Below are 23299 nucleotides of genomic sequence, written 5' to 3' on the forward strand. Positions count from 1 at the left end.
TCGTTTTTTTTTTTGTTTTTATTGCTGTACAAAACACTAAAATTGTTTACCGAAAATGTAAAAAAGATTTGTTAACAATTGTTGGTTTATCCCGCAAAAATGCGTCCAACTGCAAAAGCAAGCATATTTTCATTTGTTTCATATTTTCATTTCGAAGGTTTTCATTTTAAATGTTCTTTTTACTGCAAGACAAAAAAACACACACTATTTAGTTAAATTGTGATAATATAATACAACTAATAGCCAAACTTTTTGCTTGAAAACAACATCGTAGCGCTGTAGAAAAAATTCTTTAACCAAAAAACTTGACCAAAAAAGGTTGAAACGCTTTTTGTACGCTTTTTCCTCTTCTTTTGTTTACCTTTGTGGTTAGCGGTTATTCGTGGCGTCGCCAGTCAGAAGGGATTTGGATAGGTGGAGATAAAAGGGAAATGGAGAGGAGGAATCGCGTTAATCGATACGAAATAAATCGTCCGAGATCGTGATTAGGCATTTAACATGATTAAGATATTGGGCTACGTATGTATAGCGATATATCACATAATGTACAGCATCCGTTGGATGTGAAAATATTTTTTATATTTTTTTTTCGGTCCGTCGCCTCCGGCGGAAAGTAAATGTCTTATATCGAGATCTGTTTTGGCCGATTTCCCATTGGCTAATTCAGAATTTGAAACGAGACGCAAAAAACAGGAATGCGGAGACAAATGATTGAAAATAATTTGGCAATTTTTGTAGCTATACTAATTAGAGTGCCAATCGAAACAAATCGAAGCGCGTCAAATCAAATTAAATACGTGCCGGCCCAGACAGTGCGGTTCGTGGTTGTAAGGTCGTGGGGAAAAATGGCCAAATGGTAGAAGGAATGTATGCTAAAGCATCTCTTTGAACTGTTAACAGTTTCTTCTATAGTACAAACCAAATAAATAAATATTTTTATTTATTATTTGTATATACTTCACGGAAGTGCTTAGAATTCTACTTTGTACATAAACTGCAAACTCCTTCAAGATGAAGTACAGTTTTCCGGCTATTACTGTACCCCTGGTACTTTATTTAGCCTATATGTATATTTTTTGTCGTTGCAACTTCGGAAACTGGTAAAATTCCGAAACAAATGAAACATCGTATAAATAATTATAGAAGCCAATTGCTCCTGCAGGTCAAGTAGCTAATGTTGTAGTTGTTTTGTTTTGTCGTTGTGGCTGCCGCGTAGTTGTTTTTGTTGGTTGTACTACTGAAACTACTGATGCAGGTGATGAAACAAAAGTACAATAAACCGTATTAATAAGTGCAGGTTGTAACCTTGAACCTTGACAAATACGCGAGTATATTTATTGTATGTGGTTGTTGGTTTATTATCGTTGTTCTTGTTGTTGGTGCCTGGCTGTGTTCATTGCTAAGGTCGCCACGCACTAAAAGTAGGGTATAATATAATACATTCATCGGAACAGCAACAACAATCAGCGAACACAACAATCAGCAAATACACGAGATGTAATCATCATTTTTTCGGGACCATCGGGGGTTTGCGAGGGGAGCTATACTGTCAACGAACAAAATGTTATAAATTATACATCGCCGAGTGACAAATGTGCGCGATGGCCATTAAATATGTTAGTTATTAATTCAATTTAATCGCGAATCGAGCTAAGCTGCTTACGCACTGCGATTTGGGATCGATTAGTGCTCTAGCTATCATCCTCAATCGAATCTACAGAATCTAGAATTCATTTTTGGAGGTGTGAAAATGTGGTGTGGAATAGATTTTATGTTATTGCCTAGTCCCATCCATAATATTGCTTTGAGTTTCGTTCGAATTGGTTCGTTTTGCGATGTGAACAAATTGCTTTATTGCTATTACTTAATTACATATTAATTGTTTTGTTTTGATCGTCTACATTTGTCTTATCCCTCCCAGTGAAAAGGAAGCGCCAAAAGTAAATATTCAGGTTTTTATTATGTATTTTCTTTGATAACGCGCATAAAAAAATGGGCGTCAACGCTGCGTATGCGCATTATTAGGTGCGTATGCGTGAGTGTGTGTGTGGCTCTATTTTCATGTTACCTTCGCATACACGCTCCCACTTTTCCCCCTACCCCGCCTCCTCTGGCTGGTCCCCCTCCCCTCGATCATTTTCAATGCTAAGCCGAAAAATGTCAAAATTAAAAAAAAAAACTATCATCATTAGTTGTTGTTGTGGTTACTGTAGTTGTTGTTCTTGTTTTGATAACACGGTTTGAGGTGTGCGCGTGCTCTCTTTACTCTGCCAAGAGTCGCTGCCTCTGCCGCTGTTGACTGCGACTGCGCTGCCTTTCATGGTGACGTCGGCGTTAACAATTTACATGTGTTGTATCAAAGACACTAGAATAACAAGATGCGTAACGGCCATACATTCGTTTGGCACTATGCAGCCACTTTTTTGGTGAAGGCCAAATTTGCTCTCTTTTCGCTTGCTCACGCTGAGAGCGTAAGAAATGTAAAAATAGAATTTGCTTGCTTGTGTGAGTAAAAACAAGAGACGTATATGTGTGCGTGTTGTGCTGGAAGACGATTTTCGGGCCGAAATCAATTCTGATCGAGGAAACGAATTTACATATTTGGAGTTGTGGGCAATTTCGTAGCAATATGATGAAATAAAATAAAAATTCCCTGACTATTATAATAATTATTATAATGATAATTAAAGCAAATACAAAGGAAATTATTATAACTACTGTAATTTGAAACATAAATTTTCCAAAAAGAAGACATAACATTGAGAAATAAATATTTCATAAAATTAATAATTATTTTTTAATTTCATAAAAAAATAATAATTTTATTAATAAATAATAAAAATAATAATTTTATTAATAAATAATAAAAATAATAATATTTCATAATAATATTTCATAAAAAATAATAATACGTAGTAGAAAATAAAAATTAATAAAATAAATAAAAATATGAAAACAGTTCGTTGCAAAAGTCATATCGTCAGGCACGAAGTGCGGACACAAGCACTCAACAATCATTGCCTTATTAATTTTTCTCACGCCGCAAGCTGAATACCCTAATGATAAGTATTCTAATATAAAGTCATTTTCGAAATTTATTTTGTGATGTACATAGATTTGTCTATTACTATTTCTAAGCTTTATTTAAATAATAATAACGTTGAGGCAATGCAAAACAAGAATTTTTCGCATGGTGCCAATTGATAAAAAATAATATAGATTTAAAGTCAACGAACTTCTAAGGTGAAGGGCATATTTTGTCAAATTTACAATACATGAGCATACGTGTGCACACATACAGTTGTATGCTATCACTGTATGCGTAGAAAAGAGCTGTTTGCTGTAGCGCTCTCCGCTCTTTCTCTCTCGAACAAAAACTCAAGAGAGCCTGGAGCCACCTCTAGAGCCACGGCCAAAAAATCGCGTGCCAAAAATTTGTATGGCCGTTACGCATCTTGTTATTCTAGTGTCTTTGGTTGTATGCTGTGTTTGTTTTGTTACTGTTATAGTTGTTGCTAGCTTTTATCAACACTTTTGCTTTGGCACAGTGGGCTAGAGCGTGCTAAAACCAAAATGTAGGAGAAACATTTCCGTCGATGAGGAATTTCGTACACAATACACCATTTCTAAAGCTATAACTTAGTGCTTAATTACACCACTAACAGTTTTAATCAAAGACCTTCAAAATCATTTATATTATTGCCTCTCTGTTTTATTTCGTACCACTGTTCGGCCATCGTCAACCAATAAGAAATTAACGCCATTGCTGATACTGTTATTGTTGTTGGCACGATCTTGTCGTTTCGCTTCGTGAGTGCTTCGCATACATTCGGAAAATGAGAGCGCTCGCTCTCTTTACAGCTGTCCGCTGCGCTCAAGCTCACGCTCAGCTGGGCCACTTGACATGTGGGGCCAAAGCGACACCCCACCAACCCTCTTCGTTACGCGTGACTGTGGTGTGACCAAATTTGGGGCAAACGAATTTCGAAAAGAAAAAAATTCACCGTTATAGCTGCACACGAGATTTTAATAGCATTTAAGGCCCGGAGATGACAAGAAACATAGAGGAAAATGTGCGTCAAATTGGGACAGGAGATTATTTTTCAAACAGCAATCAAATTAACAACATCTAATGGATCAGATTAAATTAACCATAAATGAACTCAAATTTGTTGGTGTTAGGCTTTGCCTTTTTTTGGTCACACTTGCCAAATAGTTGTTCGCGCCCAAGCGAAAAATTTACACAAATGCACTGGAAAAAAAAGAAACTGCTTACAAATTTTAACTTTATGCGGAAATAATAAGGGATTTCTTAGTTGTTTGAAATCGTTCAGAAGAGTATCATTAATTCGCAACAATATAAAACATAGGGCATAGTGATTGCTTTTCTTCCAGTGCACAATCCCTGGCATTCGTTTGTTTGTCCACTTATCAGCGTTTGTATGTGCGGACCTATGTTGGCACTCCGTTCTGTAGAGTGGCCCTGACTGTCTGCAAGTGACCGCAAAGCGAACGTGTGCTGTCTAGTGTTAATTAACAGCCACGCATAGGAGCCAAACATGAAATTACACACTTTGGGATGGACCGCTCTAGGTAAAATTTGGGAAAACAAAAGTCTAAAATGAATATTTTGTCAAACGAAAGTACACATACGACATGATGTCCCCTATTTCTATAATAATAATCAAGTTACACATACAGATATTATTATACTGATATGAGTTTTCCCTCGATTTTAATTTATGTATATAAGGTTCACCCTAATATAGTGCGCATACGCAGCGGCGGCCCGAAGCATAAAATAGAGCGAAAAAAGATGAAGATGGAATGTGCAGGTTGCAGATCGATCTTTTGATTTTAATATTGATATCGCGGCTCCATCTCTCTCCCTCTCGCTCTTTTGCCGTCCTCTCTCTTTGTGGCTGCTTTATCAATTTGCGTTTGCAATCAGTGCGGACAAGGAAAGCAACAACAACAAATAGAAACTAGGCGCGCGCTCTGCTTGCTCACACACACATCGAAATCAATTAAACCCGTTGTCGTCATTCGGCCACGCGTACACTTGTTGCTCCATCTCAGTCGGCTCTTGCTCTCTCTCTTGGGCAGCTCTGCTCCTCCGCCTCCTCTTCGGTACCCATGCCCATCTGCTCTCTCGCTCACCACGTCTTCATTCAGCATCATTCGATTCGATTCGTTCTTTTCGCCCCGGACCGGACACTTGAGAGAGAGAATTCTCCGGCTCGGATTCGGATTCGGGTTCGAGTCTGCGCTAAAGTTATATAGCGCGCCCACCTTTTTCCGCCGCAGTCCATCGATCTCAGCGTAAGTGTTCGCATCGCCACTCGTCGCCGCTCTTCCTCTTCCGATTACGGGTCACGGTTTGCGGGTTACGGTCTTGCGGTCTTGCGTTTCGCGACTTACGGAGCTACGGTCTACGGCTTACGGTTACAATTACGGCTACAAACTCGTGCTGAAAATTCGCACTTTGTGCTACCCGCTTTTTTTTCTGGTGTGATGTGCTCAATTAACGTTCGTTATTTGAAATGTTAAAACTGGTGCGGTGCGCCCTTTTATTACCAGCCGAATAATAATGATCTGATCGCGGAATTCGAAAAAAAAAACACATATCTGCAATTATAGAAGAAAAACGAACAGACAGTAATAACAACCGTAAATCGAGGAAATTTAGCTAAAGAAACTATATATTTATACTAAACCTGTTTACATTCGGTTGTATTTATTTCTTGGCGCTTGGGCATAGGCATTTTAACTTTAGCAAGTTGCAATTCTTCTTTAAAGTAATTCAGTTTTTTGTTTAAAATTAAAAAAAAAAAATGTATATACAATTATAAAAAAAATTATCTACTCTCTTTGTATTTTCTGAAGTTTTTCATGTAAATAAAGACATAATTTTGAATTGCCTTAAAGTAAGTTTTATTCTTTTTTTATAAGAACCATTTTTTTTCTAAATATGTTCATTTTTTCACTGAAAATCTTAATTTAAACTATAAGTACTGTCATTTTTTTTGGTTCCTGGTTTTCTGAGTGAGGCCCAAATAGCTTCTTTCGGTTGCTCGGGGTTTATCTTATCGGCTTTTGGGCCGAGGGGCAGAATTCGACGAGCGGACAGTCCCTGCGCCTCTATATGTATGTAAGTCGGTTCCAGTCGCAAATCCCCAGAGCCGCAGACCACAACGAAGGCAACCGGAACCCGTCTAGAATCTCCCAAGCGCCAAAAAAGAAATGAAATACAACACAATTCTATACACAATTAATTCACTTTCTGTCTGTGAGTCCCCGCATACCGAATATCGCGTTAAAAACTTTGTTTATAACAAATTTAAATGCGGCCAATGAGCAAAGCAGAAATAAGAATAACAAGGAATGATTATAATAAGTGATCGTAGAAGTCGGTGAAAGAAGTGTTTTCTTCGGGGCAGGCAAAAATATTAACTCATCGAAATCGATTATTAAAATATGATCTCTGGAAATATGTTTTTTTTTTATAAAAGTCAAAAGCAAAGTAGTTTTATCATTTAATGCAAATCAATTCGATTTTTGTGGGACTTTTTGTAATGCATTTCGTTGAATAGTTTATTAGTGCATATTTCCAAACGGGTTTTTTGTTTTTTGTGTAAGAGCTGTTTAAATTAAAGTCAGCGAAAAGATTTTCGAAGGCATTTAGCTGGTTACTGTCGGAAAACAAAGGCAACTCAAATTTCAAGACTAGTTTCTTGATCCGTGAAATTTGTGAGCATCCTCGCCGCAGATTTCCCGACGCTTCCTGATCGTAAATTAAAAACGAATAATAATCTGAGCTGCGCGCAGATCAGATAAGATCAGCTTAGTTCGTTCTGCTCACTCGAGGCTCGTTTATTACACGTTCAATGTGGGTCAATGAAACAAGATCATGATTTTTCACAAAACCAACGGCTACATAGTCGCTACACACATTACACACGACACAGTACTTACAAATATATATATATATAAAAAAAAACCGATTGCTGATAAATACACCGTACAATTTCAATTAGCATTTAATCAAGCCAAGAACTTGCCTTGGCATTTGATTGTCAAAAAACAAATAAAAAATAATACCAGAGTACAGACCAATCCATGCCGAAACCACAGGCCATTGAAGGCAGTGCCCAAAAAGAGGCGGTGGTGGGGCTTACAGAAGAAGGGGCGGGGTCGTCGGTGCTAACACACTTATCTGTGTCACCTCGATTAGTCGTTTACAAAAAATCTCAAATGCACTGAGCGAAAAGCGGTTGTAAAATGGTATTCAATACTTTTGAGACTAGTTCTTATCACAGCATTGAATATACCACTCATAGTTGAAGATTTCTTTACAATCTTTAATTTTATTATTCTCAACATAAAATTATTATGGTATGGGAGCGTGTAATGTGTAGTTCCTTGAGACCTTGTGGAACTTGCCACTGAAAAAGGGCTTACATTCCTACCCGAAAAGTAAAAGGGCATCCAAACAAGTAGAACAGGGAAGAATTTCGAGATCGTGTGGAACTCGTTTTCCGATTCCGAACTCTAACTGTAAAAGGGGGGGAAGATCATGTGGCAAAAAAAAATAATAATAATAAGACAGATACCAGGAAGCTGTTGAAGGATCAAAAAAGAAAAATGGAAAACAGAAACGAGTTCAACTTTTCAAGGCGCCTTGGACAACGAAACCAGTTTGGGGAAAGGGAAAAAGAATGCACTTAAGTTCCCCGTCCAATGCAACTTCTCACCCGATTATCATAATCATTATCAATATGCAACAAAATGATCATTAAACCATTGCGATCTCCTTATTTTCTGCCTGCTCTTGTCGCTTGGACTTTGAACCGCGCCGGCTATTAAAGAAGATGTGTGTATAAAAACAACATTTTTACATCGGTCAGTCGGATTCAGTTTTTGGCATCGAGCTGTAAAAACGAAATACAAAAACAAAACAAAAAACCGAAAAACCAAAAAAACCAAACGGCCATATGAATAAATAAATAAGCGAAGTGCCGAAACAAAACAAAAACGAAACAACGAATTTTTCAACCTGTTTTCGAAGCGTTTTTAGTGCGTTTTACGAGCGTTTTCTAAGCGTTGCAAAATGTTTTTAAATTTTGTTTTTAACGCGTTTCGTTAGGGCGTTTTTCTGTCAACTTTTCCGCGTCTCATGCGTTATAATTAAAGTTGTATTTCTTTTCTATTTAAATAGCTGGTAGATACAAACAATTAAAGCAACTGCAGAGCAAATTTACCAACAAACAAAGCAACAACACACACAAACAAATGTACAAAGCCAATCCAAAATTACAAATATTAATTTAAAACACAAAGAAACAATTAAATGTGCCAACAATATTTACCAAATCAACAAAAACAATACAAGTCAGAGGGAAGACAACAAAATCGATGCCTGTAAACATAATTATAAAATATACTAAAAGCACTTATCCCAAAAAGAGAACGAGAAACTCGAGGAGAGAGTAGAAAGAGTGAAGGAACACTAACTGAAAATAAATTAATTGCAACACAAATAGCCATAAGAGTAAACTAAAGTTAATTAAAGAGTCCAGTGAAAATTCAATCAAAATGCGATTCACCTACAATCAGTATAAACATTACGAGTCCGGTTATCGGATTCCATCTAAAATGCATAATCTGAGCCACCATAATAATAACAACAGCAACAATAATAATAATAATAGTAATAATAATAATAACGGGGGTGGCCACAACAACAATGGCAACAACAGTGGCCATCACTATGCCCATCACAACAATAGCAACAATGGCGGCAACAACAACACAAATTTCCAAGCCTATCAGCATCATTACAAAAGTAATTTCGGTAAGGATGTGTAAAGAGATGTAGTATGAAGTAGAAGGTATCCTTCAGATACTTGCATAAGAAAAGTTCGCCTAAATCTTATGCTTACATTCTGCCTACTCATTGTTCATATTCAATGAATGTTTGATTAGTTCCCAAAAATTCTGTCGTTGTTGTATCAATTTTATAGTTGCCCCATAAAGATACCCGCTCGTTTCTCAAAAAATTATGAGTTTCTAATATCTTGCTACGGTTTTGCGATAGATAGATAGACTTTGATGGAATTGCCAGCTGACAACAAGAGTTAGACGTTTTTTATTTGCCAATTTGGACGATTTATGGACAATTACGTATGTACAAATCATATATCCGAAATCCAGACATCGCCTTAATTGTACTATCCCAACATCCAATGCTAATGGCTGGCTTATCGGCAAACACGCCACAGTTGTTTAGACGAATGAATAAAAAAAAAAACAAATCTCTTGTTGCGCCTCCGCTCTCTGATAACATGTCATTATCGATATGGATGGGTGTTCCAGGCCGGTATTTCCTAGCCAGCCAGCCAGCCCCAAAAGATCCCAACATCCAAGCAGAAATGTCGAGCTCCCCAATCTCCGATTACGCGAGAGGCGCCAGTTGTCGCCGGTGATTCAATTTCATACTCCTCCATATCGGGTTTACTTCTTGGTCGGTTGTCGGTTGTCGGTTCTTGTTTAACGCTTTTCGCCAGTTGCCAAGTTTGGCGGAGCGATAAGATTACTGGCAAAACAGTAAAACTATAGCCAACAGACGCAGGCATTTCAATCAAACGCCGAACCACTTGACCAGCCCGCTAATTGGATTGCGGATGGTGACCAAAAATGAGATCAGCAGGGAGAGAAGTGCTTGTAAAGCGATCTAAACAAAATATGCCTTTTCAAGGTAATTGAATATTTCGATTAAAGATGTGTGACTTTTGAAGTACCCACTACTATCTGCTTTCAATCGAACAAATTGGCCCGACTTCTTAGGTTCTCATTTCCGCTATGACATGGTTTTCGAACCACTTGACCGGCAGGGGCTCATCTTTCACAGTAGCGAAGGATGTACAATGGGGAGTGGGTGAGCACAGTGGGTCACAGTGGGCTGGGTTCAATACACTTAATTTATTGTTTTTATTGACAATCTGTTTTGGATTCACCTCTCTACGAAGCTGTTATTTCGTCCGTAGGAGTCTGCGTTTAATTATAGAACTTGCAAATTTGCGAGGCAACAACATCTGTGTTTAACTATTCAGGTTGATTCTTTACGCCAACCTCGCCCAGATCTTCTCAGCTGAGAATTGAATTAAAGTCACCTTATTCTTTTCTGCCAGCCAATTGGGTGCAAAGTCTGGGTCTGCTTCTGGTGTATCATCCTAGATAGACGAAAGTGACTTTAGGCTAGCTCCGATTGTCATATCGTTAACGTATCCATTTATCCGCAGTATCTTTAGTATCTGTATCTGTATCTTTAGTATCTGTGTCTGCATATGTTTCTGTATCTGTATCTGCTCTGTAATGAGACGACAGTTTAGCTGCTTGGAAACAATGGGCGCGTATCGCCGCGTATCATCTACCACCCACCCCCGTTTCCGATCCCAAACCGTGTATCTGCCTTATCTGCAGCCGTGCCAGGTAAAGCCCATTTGGCGGGATCCGTTCTGCGGGTTCCCGCTTTTGTGGCTCTACTTGCAGGTAGTAGGCGCGTTCCGCAAGCCCAACAATAAATGTTTGCCTCTTTGTTTGATTGCCGGCCAAGGTTAGGCCAAAAGGGTGCGGATCGCGTGGGTGTTTTATTTTCCTTTTTTGTACCCAAGAGCCAAGAGTCGAACAGATTTTCTCACCTTCCTCATTTGTGTGGCACCTATGTCTACATAATTTCCATCTTTTTCCGAATTTTTGTTGTTGTGCTTTCTGGGAGCGCAACGCACGTCACCGAGGGATATTCGTAATTGAAGATCAAAGTTTGTTTGCTTTCGTTGCTGCTATCAAAGGCGCTATTGTTTGCTCGATTCTTATCTCATAAATTAGCTCGTAATTGTTTAACGATTTTACCGGAATTAAGGAACGGAACATAGTTTCATCGGAGATTTCTACAGAATTAAAATGGATTTCGTTTGGGAAGTGGGCGTTCGAATTTGACAAAGTAAATAGCTGTGAGTTAATTTTTGGGTGGATTTCTTTTTAGAATTACACCTTTTATTTGTCGTCATTTATAGCAGTTGACACTTCTTTATATTTGATTGTTTGCATTTTTCCATGTTTTCCCATTGGAATCGAAAGGAGCTATTTTATTTGTAAATATATAAAAAGCTTAGGCAGTTGAGCCCAAAATCCTTTTTGCCCTTTTCTAATTTCCCTTGTTTTTTTATCGTTTAATTTACTTTTGCTCCGACTTTGGCCTATCCCAACAAATATTTCTGAACCCAGAATACCCAATGCCCCCAGAGATATAACCCCCAGTCGTGTATGTTTGCAATTGATTCGCGTTTTAATTAAAATGCTCCGTGAAATACACATGTAAGTTCAAATAGGGAAACAGCGAAAGCCAAATATACGATCGACTATGGTATGGAAATAGTAATAATAAAGAAATAAGGCTGCCAGAGGAGTGGACCTGGACCCAAGTGGCGGCTTGTTAATGGGTTGGGCTCGCTTGGTTTGGTCGGGTTTGTCTGGCTTCCTTATCAGCGCACTCCGGCTCATTGTTCCGCTGGCTGTGCTGCTGCTGCTGCTACTCCTCCTGCTGCCCATGATAATGTACAAACAGCGCCCAGCCAGATGAGATACGTATGTGCATGTGTGCAGCTATACTTGTGGGCAAGAACTTCATGTGGAGCAGCGGAAAATAAAATGAAATGAAATAAAATGAAGTGAAATGAAATGAAATGAAATGAAATAACGCTTAACTGCTGTTGAAATTGAAATGGAAATGCGAATGCGAATGCAAATGGAAATTGAAATTGAGCTTCAATTGAGATCAACAATGAATGCGACAGTAGCATCACCATCACCATCATCGCCATCATCATTGTTACAATGAAGGCGGATAGTGCAGCTGCAACAGATTCTATGCTCGGGCTCAGGCGAAGGCGACACTACTACTGCACGGACTTTAGGTCTCCGGGTTTGCATTCTCCGGCGGAGTTCAATGCACCCCATAGACGGCGCAGCATTATCAGTTTCCACTGGCATATAACTTGCAACTTGCGAACGGGCACCACAAATCAGACAATGTTTTCTTGGTTCGCCTCTATCTGGATTTTAATTCTTTTGTGCTCCAATAAAGCCCAGTACCATAGGCGCTATGTGGAACTGGAAATGAGGCGATCGTTGTACGCGTATAGGAGTTTTCACTTCCACTTGGCTTGACCTCATCCAAATGGATGAAACAAAAGACATACGATTATAATGACCATCGATTTGTACTAATCACATCTCTTGTTTTATTTACATTCCAGGCATGAGAATGACCATGTCCACCAATTCCACAATGAGTGCGCGAATACATCGAAAAGGATTTCGCATACCATCGAAAAGACAGCCGGGTAAGGGATTGCCCGGCAAGCTGCACACCATATCCAGGGTGAGTCTTAATTACTAGTTAACTAGCATGCTAATATTAACTACTTAAAAACATGAGAGATAAGCGTAATAGGACTGGGAAACCTACGCCTAGTCTTCACTTGGCTGGTGGCTTGAAAATTGTACTGATGGTTTCCATATCGCTGGCATTTTTCCAGACGGGTCCTGGCAAAATGGTTCCTGGGAAGCGAATACCACAGCGACCCCATCCGCCGCCCTGCGACAACTCGAACGACAGTGGGCTGGGTTTCGATCAGCACACGGAGCTGAGGTCCTCGGCAGGAGCTGGGGGCGTGGCTGATCCGGCGGCCAATGGAGGCAGTGGCTCCAATTCCGGCCAGCGATCCAGTTTGCTGGTCAATAGCGCTTTAACCAACACAGTGGCTGCTGCAGCAGCCGCAGCAGCTGCCGCGGTGGCCAGCAACACGTTGCAGCAGCATCAGCAGCACCACCAACAGCAGCAGCAACAGCAGCAACAACAGCAGCAGCAGCAGCAGCAACATTCACCGCAGCAGCATTTAATCAGAGCGATACCTGTATCAAGGTGAGTCACTGCCACCACCACCTCCTGCCCCCACCCAAAATCCAGCCATATATGTAGATATGTCCCAAAAGATCTTCATGCGAGTTCATGCGCAGGCGCAGCTCAAGATAATTGCCAGCTCATGATTTCATTTCGTTTTGCGTTTGATCCATGGTTGCGAGTGAATGAATATTGAATATTGATTGAAATACACCCCACAACTCAGATGCACAAACTTACACACATCGAAGAGATCGAGATCTTGTTAGATATTTCTTTTATTTACCAGACTGCTGAGGTATTTCTTTGGCTGTCCGCATGTCTGCATGTCCGCAAATAATGGTAACAGATTTCATAGCCTAGGCGCGTTGGAGCCGCACCGTATAAACTAAAACCTTTAGGTATTGTTTATAATATGTTGAACTTGTTTATAGATTCGGAACCCTTTCTTTATGATGAGTGCCAGCGAAGCAATGCATTTTGAGACTGACTTTCGGCTACGCTTCACAAATAATAAAAAATACAGAATCTGCATTAATTGAACTTCGGGGAAATACTGCTTCGCATTTGGCAATGTTTGTTTGTTTGTTGGGAATGGTCGGGCTCACAAAAAGCTGAAAACTCATTTCGGGAAGAAGAACATGGGACCGAGGCTCGCCAATAACTATAACAACTTTATTAGCTCAGTTTGGAAATTCATTTCGATAGGAACGCGTGTGCTGCTCGTGCGGTGATCGGATTTAATAAGAAATGCAAAGATATCTGTGGGATACCCAAAGGTACGTGAATACTACTACTTAGTATTTAGTTGAGTTATAGGAAAGTGAATCGTTTCTAATCCTTGAGCCTTCTGTTGCACAAATATGCTTTCTTTTCTCCACACTCTAGTCTTCTGAAGACTCTCGCTGGACAGGTTTTGCTGTTTGTAGGTCATGGTGAATTTGTTTATTATAATTTAGTTTGACTCGATGCGGATTAAGAGATTTAAATGTGGTCTGTGTGCGCGATCGTTGCTGTTTTTTGCTGTTGTTGTGGTATTTTGCAGTCATAGGTATTGTAATTGCATGGCTACTATCTGTGTAAATCGCCGCATTATCTTATCGGCTTATCAGTTATTGCAAATTGCAGTTGGGGAATCTCAAAAGTGGGCAGAAGGCAGAACTAGGTGGGCTAATTCAGTAGGTGCTCGGCTCTTTGGGGGGCAACCCCAACAACCCCTTATCTCTCAGAAATCCAGAGGGAAAACAATGGAAGTGTTTTGATTTTTATTGGGGTTTATTTAGGGCTTTCGGTAATTACAGGAACGATCGGTTAATTGTTAAGTGCTTACTTGTTTTTTTGTATCTATAGACATTGACATACAACTAGCAGAGTCTTTTTTTTAATATATTTTCTAATGTTCAAATAATGAGTTTTCGAATATTTGAATATTCTGTGTTGCATTCATTCGTTTTTCAGTTTGTTTGCCAGCTTTTGGCCGCCGTTCTTTTTGCTCATCTTGCAGATTTGCACATTCTTTGCTTGGCTTAATTTAATTATCATGCATGAAAAATACGCAATTTTCTCTGTCGCACTTTGGCCAATGACTTTTAGATGCGGTTTGTTTTCTTCTGGCTGCTTGTTTCTGTTAGTATATGGACGCGATTACTTATACGCACTGTTGCCGCCGACCGCCTTGCGATTCGTGATTTCGCTTTGCTTTGCTTCGTTTATTATCAATCAGCTGCACTCTCAGTGCTCCATTCGCCCGATTTGGGTTAGGATTGAAGCGCAGTATCTGCGCGTAGATTACGTATGCCCGTTATGGATGCAGGGAAATTATGGCATGCGACTTTATCAGTTTTATTAGCTAATGGGCGAGCCTAGTTCCACAACTCAACAAGTTGCTTGTGGACTTTCTCATGAGTAACTTTAAACAGGGGCATATCTGAACTGGAAAAAGGTGCAAAGAGCCGAGTCCATTGACATGAAACTAGTTATTTTTGATTGATTGCCCGCCAATCGTTGGTGTTGCGATTTTATCCAATTGTACAATGTGAGCAAAATATATTGAAATTACTTGTAAATTCTTTTGTAGAAAAGTTGTTTAGCTTGTAGCGTGTAAGTGTTTAGTTTTTCCCTTATTTTTTCAACCTTCAAGCGTGATATTGTTTTGATTTTCCTGTCCATTTAAATGAAATCAGTCCTCGATTGAGTTCAGGCCGTTAGTTCCGATCAGTTCCGTTGAGTTCCGCCGAGATCCGTTCAGTTATATTCGTTTTAGCTTTTTTTTCCCATTGAGCTGAGTGTAGATTTGGGTTCGTTGAATGCATTCGAAATGCAATCGGACATTGATTGGCGCATTGGAATTCGAAATCTATTTATTTGTAATCTCTTTCAAGACAAACAGATACTACGCTCTCGTCTATTTTATGCCAATTATGATTCTACCTAGATGATTAAATGGCAACCTGCCAGTTATGTTTGTAGATAGTTAGTTCTATAGGCAGAAAATAATTCTATTCAGGCATAAGCTAGCTATCCCTAGCTAAAAAACAACAAAAAACGATCCATGAATCGATTTATGTATAAAACATTATGTAATGCGTGCGTGTGTTGCTGTTGTGTATCCATGTACATGAATGTCTGTATATATATGTTAACGTATAGATCGCGGAACAACACGAAAGTGATGGCTCACTGTCTGGAGGATCTGGACCTGATATCGGCGTCCTCGGAGGACGGCTCGGCCATTGCGACGCCGGCCGTTTTGGACGAGGACACGGGCTTCGTGAACGACACCAAAACGACGACAGCCGGTGGCAATAGTAGCTCGGATCCCTTTGGAGGCGTCTTCAAGGCAACCGAGGCAGCCGTGGCAGCAGCCGTTAATGCCTTCAATCTGCAACAGCAGCAGCATTCGGTGCATCAGCAGCAGCAGCATCAACTCTTTCAGTACAACGGATTGCTGTTGCAGCCGCAGCAGCAGTTGCAGCACCAGCAGTCGCAGTCGCAGTCGCATCACCACCACCAACAACAACAACAGCATCACCGCCATGGCAAGCATATCAAACGCAAGAAGCTCGAGTGCAACCAGGTGGAGCTGGACAACGATGATGCCTGCAGCGAGGATGAGTTCATCCGCAAGATTGCCAGTTCGGTAACGATGTCACCCACGCTCGAGGCCACGCCCTCGCCGCCGCCCATTGCCGCCTCCGTTGCACCTGCCACGACCATTGTTAACCTCCTGCCGCTCATCAGCAGCGGCAACCACAACAACAACAACAACATTGAGACAAAGTAAGCGGCGTGTTTTCTTTTGCAGCGTTAAAAAGAAAACAATGTTTGCCACACAAATAACTAATACGTTCCTTGGTAAATTTTCAATAGTTTAATTAAATTCTATAATTTAAAACCACAAATTGTGTAACCAAACTGAAGAACTAGATGCACATAATATTGGCAAAAGCATTGCCAATTGATTTACATCTAAATTGCAAACCAAATAATTTAGACGGACACAAAATTTGTAGCAGCAAAACTTTCGTTAACCAAACAGACAAGATTGGCGAAAAATAGTCAGACTTAATTGTTAAAGTTTATACATGCGAAACAAAAAAAAAATGGCACACAAACAAATTTATAAAACAAACAACTCGGAAAGCACTAGTCTCGATAGTATTTTAATGACCCAGAAATGTTTAAGCAATGACAAATTACTAGATTACCTTTCAAAATTTAAACAACAAGTGCCAGAAAGACGCAAAACAATTAGAAGCCGCCAAATAAATTATTTCGGTGCCAGAATAATTGACTCTGCGAATTAAAAAAAAAAAGAAAAAACACGTTTGTTATTCCCAGATTATTTACTTTGATGGCTTTGACTTTTGTTCTTTAATAATTTTCAAATGTGCGTTTGCTCCCATCTTTCCGTAGGTATTCTTTACACATATATACGTGTGCCTATGTGTGTCCGTTTGTAAACAAAGGCGTATAAATTCGAAACAATTGTAAACAATTGGTCAAAGCTAAGATTTATTTAAACAAAACAAATTGAAACGATACGAAACGAACCAAAACGAAAAACCGAACCGACTGCAAAGTGCAGCAATGAAAATTTGCGAAAATTCCTTTTCGGCCTTTTTATGTTTCATGTGCGTGTGTGTATGTTTGTGAGTAATTAACAGCATTCAAAAAACTCATATATCATTCATTATTTAGCTATACATATTCAACTAAATCCGTATCTGTGTACGCGCAGCCCAGCTGCCTTTTCTATTTGTATCTAAAAAAGAACTCATGCAATCTCATGCCGCCCCAACATCCCTTTTTTTTCGGCCAGCACATGTGAAAAATAATACATAAATCATTTAACCCAAAACGAATCTAGATTTCCTCATCGGCCAAAGTTCAAGTACAAGTTCCGAGTTTTCTTTTAACGATCCTTAGACAAATAAACTCAGCCTTCGATTTTTAACGATCGAATGGAAAAGTTGCGCCAGTGAACAGACTAATACAATTCGATCTCGGTCTCTACTTGTTCCAACCCACAGATTCATATCGGCCAGGAATGTCACTCGCGTGGCTAACAAACGTCAACCCACTACCCCGCTGAACAGCGTCGCCAGCTCCAACGATGGCCAGGTGCAGCTTGAGATCTTGTCGCAGCCGGAGCAACAGCATCGGGCTCGCTACCAAACGGAGGGCAGCCGCGGTGCCGTCAAGGATCGCAGCGGCAATGGATTCCCGATCGTGCGACTGACCGGATACGATAAGGTTGCCGTCCTCCAGGTCTTCATCGGCACGGACATTGGACGCGTGGCACCGCACATGTTCTACCAGGCCTGCAAGGTCGCCGGCAAGAACTCGACGCAGTGCAACGAGAAGAAGGTCGACGGCACCATGGTCATTGAGATCGATTTCAAGCCCGAAACGGACATGACCATCACTTGCGATTGCGTTGGAATCTTGAAGGTGGGTGCACGAAACTACACAGGAGCACAAGTCCTCCATGATGACAGTTTGGATTTGTATAGTGATAGATTGAAAGATTCTAATTACTTTTTGTTTTGTTTGCAGGAACGCAATGTGGATGTGGAGCACCGATTTCCCGAGCATCTGGCGCAAAAGAACAAGAAGAAATCGACCCGCTGCCGGATGGTGTTCCGCACCCAGCTGACCCGTGACGATGGCACCACCGAGACCCTCCAGGTCTGCTCGAATCCAATCATCTGCAGTGAGTGCTCAACACATTTAGCTGTTTAATTGCTCTGTATAATTAAATTGATGTTCGTGCCTCTAGCTCAACCACCTGGCGTGCCGGAAATATGCAAGAAATCATTAAACTCCTGTCCCGTTGATGGCGGCCTCGAGCTGTTCATTATCGGCAAGAACTTCCTGAAGGACACACACGTGGTGTTCCAGGAGACGTACGACAGCGTCAACGGCGACGATCCGGCCACGGAAATTGCAGTGCGCCAGCAGCTTATCGGCGGAACAGCCGCTCTTTGGGAACAGAGTGTTCTGCCGGACAAGGAGTACCTTCACCAGGTGCGTGTCCAGTGTACCATTGATAGTGTATGGGAATGTGCGTATCTAACGACTATTTGCAATTCTGCCCGCAGACTCATCTGATTTGCACGGTGCCACCGTATCTGCACCAGAACATCCTGAAGCCGGTCCAGGTTCAGGTGTCGATCGTCTCCAGCGGCAAGAAGAGCGAACCGCACACGTTCACCTACACGGCCAAGGGACAGTACACGACGTTGGCGGCGGCCAGCACGTTAAGTAACACAATCCACGCCCAAGGTATCTATTTGTTGACTAAGCGTTCGATTGCACCCAACCAACCAAATTACCAACCACAAACTCCCATTCGGAGATCGCGACTCGTTAGCTGTATAGAAACCGAAAGAAATCGAGCATATCGAAATACGTTAAAAACGAGATTAAGATACATACTTGAGGTACTCAGGTTTAGGCAGTTATTTAAAGTGTATGTTTAGTGACATTTTTATTGTGCCTCAACCACGTTGAAGCTGCAATTTTTTTTATTTCCTATATTGTTCAGATCCAAGAATCGAATATAAATTAGCTAAACTAGAACCGTTTGCGGTTACTCAAATAAAACTATTCGAATCGTATAAAATGATAAGCGATAGGTAAAACAATCTGATCTCTTCATGCGTTATTCTGCTCTTCCCTTTCCTCTTCTATTTATCTTCTACCTTCCTTGCTCTTCTCTTCTTACCTTGGTGGCTCTTTGTTTGCGGTTTGGCTAAAAGTATTTGCATTCATTATTAAATATATATTTAACAATTAGCAAGTCTGTGTGTAGCTAACAGAACAAAGAAGACTGTACGAAAGTGTTTTGCCAAATTAATATGCTTTTGAACTGAGACAATATGCAGAACGAAAATTAAGCAAATTCGTGGACTTTTAAAACCATTTCTTTATATTTAAAACAATAAGGCAAATATATATTTAAATTACGAAATGTGATTCAGAATAGTTTAAGGCTTAAGAGGAATAATTTTAAAAGCTTCTGTCATTATTCCCATCCATTTTGCCTGATAAACTACTAAAAGCCGTCGAATTCATTGGCTAATCATTAAATATACTAAATTAAAAATTATGCATACACATGGGTCACTAAGAAGGGTTTGATTTGATACTCATTTCTTGCCTGCTACCTTTTCCGCTCCTTTTACCTTCATACTACTCTACCTACTACTCTTTATTTAGCACCGAATAACGCATGAAAATATCAATACCTTGTATAATTAAGTAGGGAAAAAGAACAAATCCAACGAAAAGTATAACATAAAATATAACTTAATCTATAAGCACAACAACAGAATGATAAAACAAAAAAAACCTAAATTAAATTAATAACCATAAATGATTAAGGCACAGGACTGTGCAAATCTTCGGAGAACCAACTCCTCCAGTCTTCCCCCACCTCCCGTCTCTCACTTTTACTCTCTGCTCCTCTCTCTCTCTTCGTCTCTGCTCCAACCTTCCGCCAAAAAAAAATCAGGAGCGGAACCGGAAACTGATCGAAACAACTCTGCCGAATGAATGAACTTGATTTTTCCCTCCAAACCGATCCTTTGCGATGATGAAGAATAGTTTTTTCTATTCTATTTTAATATAATTTTCTGTGTAGAATATTTTCAACCATGCCTGAGTCGATTTTCCTTGCTTTTTTAAATATGTGCTTAAACAAAACAAAAGTTTCGCTTTTCCTGGGGACTTTTCTTCTTGCTTAAGTTATGCGTGTGTCTGTGTTTGTTTGCTTGTTTGTTTGGTCGAGTGTTTGGGTGTGTGATTGCCTATTTGAATACGTGTGTGTTTGTGCCGGGTGTATTTTGAATGAATCGCAGAGTTTTCTTGATCATGTTCAGCCGAGAAAAGTACCCAGTAACAGATGAAGGAAAGCAAAACCAAAGCGATAACATAAAAGAAATCGAACATAAACCGACACACGACGATTCAGCAGCAGCAGAAGCAGCAGAAATATCGGGAGGATATATACCTATATAAACCAGACAAGAAGAACAGCAAGGCAGATCCCCCCATAAAATCTGTTTTTCAAGTCAGAAAAAATGATAAATAACATTAAAGATCAGGATGTCTTTAAAAAATATAAAAACAACCGAGTAAAAACTCCCTTCCCCACCATACAAAACAAAAATCGAAAAAAAAAAAAAAAAACTACCTCTCCCTCCCAAAAAAATATGCATATATATATTTTTACTTTATATTCTTCCTCCTTCCCCTTCTCTTAGCAATTTAGGTGCTCAATCTAACTATATAGTCAAATATGTAAATTTTTGAGTGCTATAAAATGCAAGGCCAAAATTAAATCAAAATTAAGTCATTAATCGACAGTCAATATAAACAAGTATATAGACACCGATATATCCTGTATCTCTCTATATATACAAACACGAACAGCAACCATAGCAAAGTGGCCAACGAAAAGCGAAGCAATAAATCGAAAGCTTGCCTGGAAAGCAACGCTGGACAAAAGCGATGTAATCGAATGAATCGCAGCAATCGCTCGATAAGTGACTGCCAATCGCTTGCGTTCGATGGCGATAGATACTCACACACCCACACACGTCACACAGACACACAGAAATCAAGAAATATAAATTATTTGAAGGACCTATGGCACCGAGGCAGCAATATCCTATCCAACCGCATGTGAAATGATGATCGGCGACGGATTTTCAGCCCCAACGAGTCTTCAACAGCCACGTCTGCTCATCTCTAGCCCCATCTCTAACCTTCAAGAACAACAGCAACTACAGCATCAAGGATAATTTTAGGGTACTGGTTAAAAAAAAAAAACCATTCAACTCTTACAGAAACCAATTACCAAACAATAATTACCGATTGACCAACGTACAAATTCTTTTTTGCCATTTCGTAATCCATTTTCTATATGTCTATTAATGAATACACACACACACACAAAATCCTGCCCTTCAAACACACACACACACCACATATACCATTACTATTAACTATAAGGGAAACCCATATCACATATAACCTTAGAGCATTACCTTTAAGCGTCTATATATATATATATATATACCATATATTTTACGTACTCACATAAAGCTAACACCATCCAAAGATTTCTTGTCCTGTCCTGTTTGCGAATCCCTGCGATCGTTCAGGAGTTGTCATATGTTAGGGTTCAGTTCATTTGACTAGTTTAGCTCTGAAATTGCTCCGATTTTCAGCAGGGTACGAAAATTGTTGCTAAATTTATTTATTCAATCATTGACACATTTTTTAATAATTCGCAATCCTTCATAAATACAGTAATGTTTCAATCAATTCATATGAAAATTGCAAGATGTAATTACATCTTAATTCTCCTACGTATAATTTCATAAAAGAAATATGGGTAAATTATTAAAATGTATGGTAATCTATATAGTGACATTTCTTCCCTATAACATTCATTGCATACCCTTTAAAGATCAGTTTCTGTTCTCTCCTGTCTAACCATACGATTCATGTACAGAAATTGCAGTTCTATGTGAAGACTGAACTTCAGTGGCTCGCTCCCCGAAGATTGAATGGAAATTTTCAATAAGCAGACAGTGGCAGGGTCCAGTTAAAAATCGTTAACTCAAATGTATAAAAGAGAAGACATGATTATAACAAATAAGAAACCATAAGCGGGAACTTGGTCTGAAAGACCCCAAATAAGAGGTGGTAGTGATGGGACTCGTCTAGAACGAGTGGAAATTCAAGCATCGCTCGACTTCAGAGCCTCAACATTACGCCTAGAGAACGACATCAGGTTTAGATCATTGCGACCCCGCTTAGGAAACGAGAATTGAGATATTTGGGTTATCTGGCTCCTAATACTAATCCATAAACACCTTATATCTAAGCACTAGTACTTAAGTTCAGCAATTAGAAGTAACTATTAAGTCTATTCATTAGAGCAACGAAAAAGCTTGGAGTGCGTCAATTGATTGATTGAATGATTGAGTGTATAAACTTTACGATTGGTGAATGACTGTTTGATTTGAGCGATTGCCGTTGAGTATTAGTTGAATGGTATAGTTTCGTAGAGTGTGGTGCTTTGAGATTATTTGTTAAACAAATCTTGTCTTTAGCTGTGTGCTTGATGAAGACTTAAGGCTTACTGAGAGGAGTCTGTCTGATCCACTTTCGATCGGGTGCGTCTTGTCATTTGTAGCGTTCAATGATTGCTTTTATAATCGATCTGGTCAGCTTGGTGTGGTTTGATTTAGTCAGTCAGTCATTTCTTTCATTGTGTGTAAAGTTGAAAGAAGGAATGTTCTAAGAATACTTTCTTTCGTAGCTACCTTGTTGCTCTATTCCCTTTTCTAAGTGCCGTGTGAATGGTGTTGCCAGTGAAACTTCGCAGCCAAGCTTAAATACTCTTAAGAACGTAATATAAAATAGAAATCTAGTCTTAATTAGTGGCTAAGTTCTAGATTTAGATACCAACGCCCCTGCAGAGATGGCAGATCCAGAGAATTCGAGTGCTTTTCTATCGCTATCGCTATCGCTATAGTTTAAGTTTTTTTTTAGTTTGTAAGTTGTAGTAGCCCCGGAATTAAGGGAAAGGCACTCGGATTTTACGGACCTCTCTCTTAGCAATCCCCTCCCCCCAAGACTCTTTCTCAGAAACCTGGCCTAGGATTAAGAGGCCCCCAACCCACCAAAAACAAAAAGAAAATACCCTGCCGTTTATTATATCTTTGTTTTTTATGATTTCTTATATTATGACCCAGTGATTCTTGCATGACATACCACCAAAATGAGATTACTAAGAGGCCTCTTTTCTGTCCATTG

The 23299-nt window shown here is 39.6% G+C and overlaps 1 protein-coding gene across 6 annotated transcripts in view; it reads left to right on the forward strand.

Moving 5' to 3' along the window:
• Positions 1-23299, forward strand: part of LOC117148068 (nuclear factor of activated T-cells 5) — a 40413-nt gene that overhangs the window by 13269 nt on the left and 3845 nt on the right. Inside the window, exons 1-9 of one of the 6 annotated variants that reach the window (XM_033315265.1) lie at positions 8214-8854; positions 12318-12442; positions 12600-12985; positions 15614-16243; positions 17497-17917; positions 18023-18179; positions 18246-18493; positions 18568-18751; positions 20734-23172. In XM_033315265.1, the coding sequence (XP_033171156.1) occupies positions 8596-8854; positions 12318-12442; positions 12600-12985; positions 15614-16243; positions 17497-17917; positions 18023-18179; positions 18246-18493; positions 18568-18751; positions 20734-20741 (2418 nt within the window). In that variant the 5' untranslated portion in view covers positions 8214-8595 and the 3' untranslated portion in view covers positions 20742-23172. Of the gene's footprint in view, positions 1-8213; positions 8855-12317; positions 12443-12599; positions 12986-15613; positions 16244-17496; positions 17918-18022; positions 18180-18245; positions 18494-18567; positions 18752-20733; positions 23173-23299 lie in introns of those variants that run through there. The other 5 variants (XM_033315260.1, XM_033315261.1, XM_033315262.1 and 2 more) reach the window with 5 other exon arrangements.

This window comes from Drosophila mauritiana, chromosome X (assembly GCF_004382145.1).
Source record: "Drosophila mauritiana strain mau12 chromosome X, ASM438214v1, whole genome shotgun sequence".
Taxonomy (NCBI): Eukaryota; Metazoa; Arthropoda; class Insecta; order Diptera; family Drosophilidae; genus Drosophila; species Drosophila mauritiana.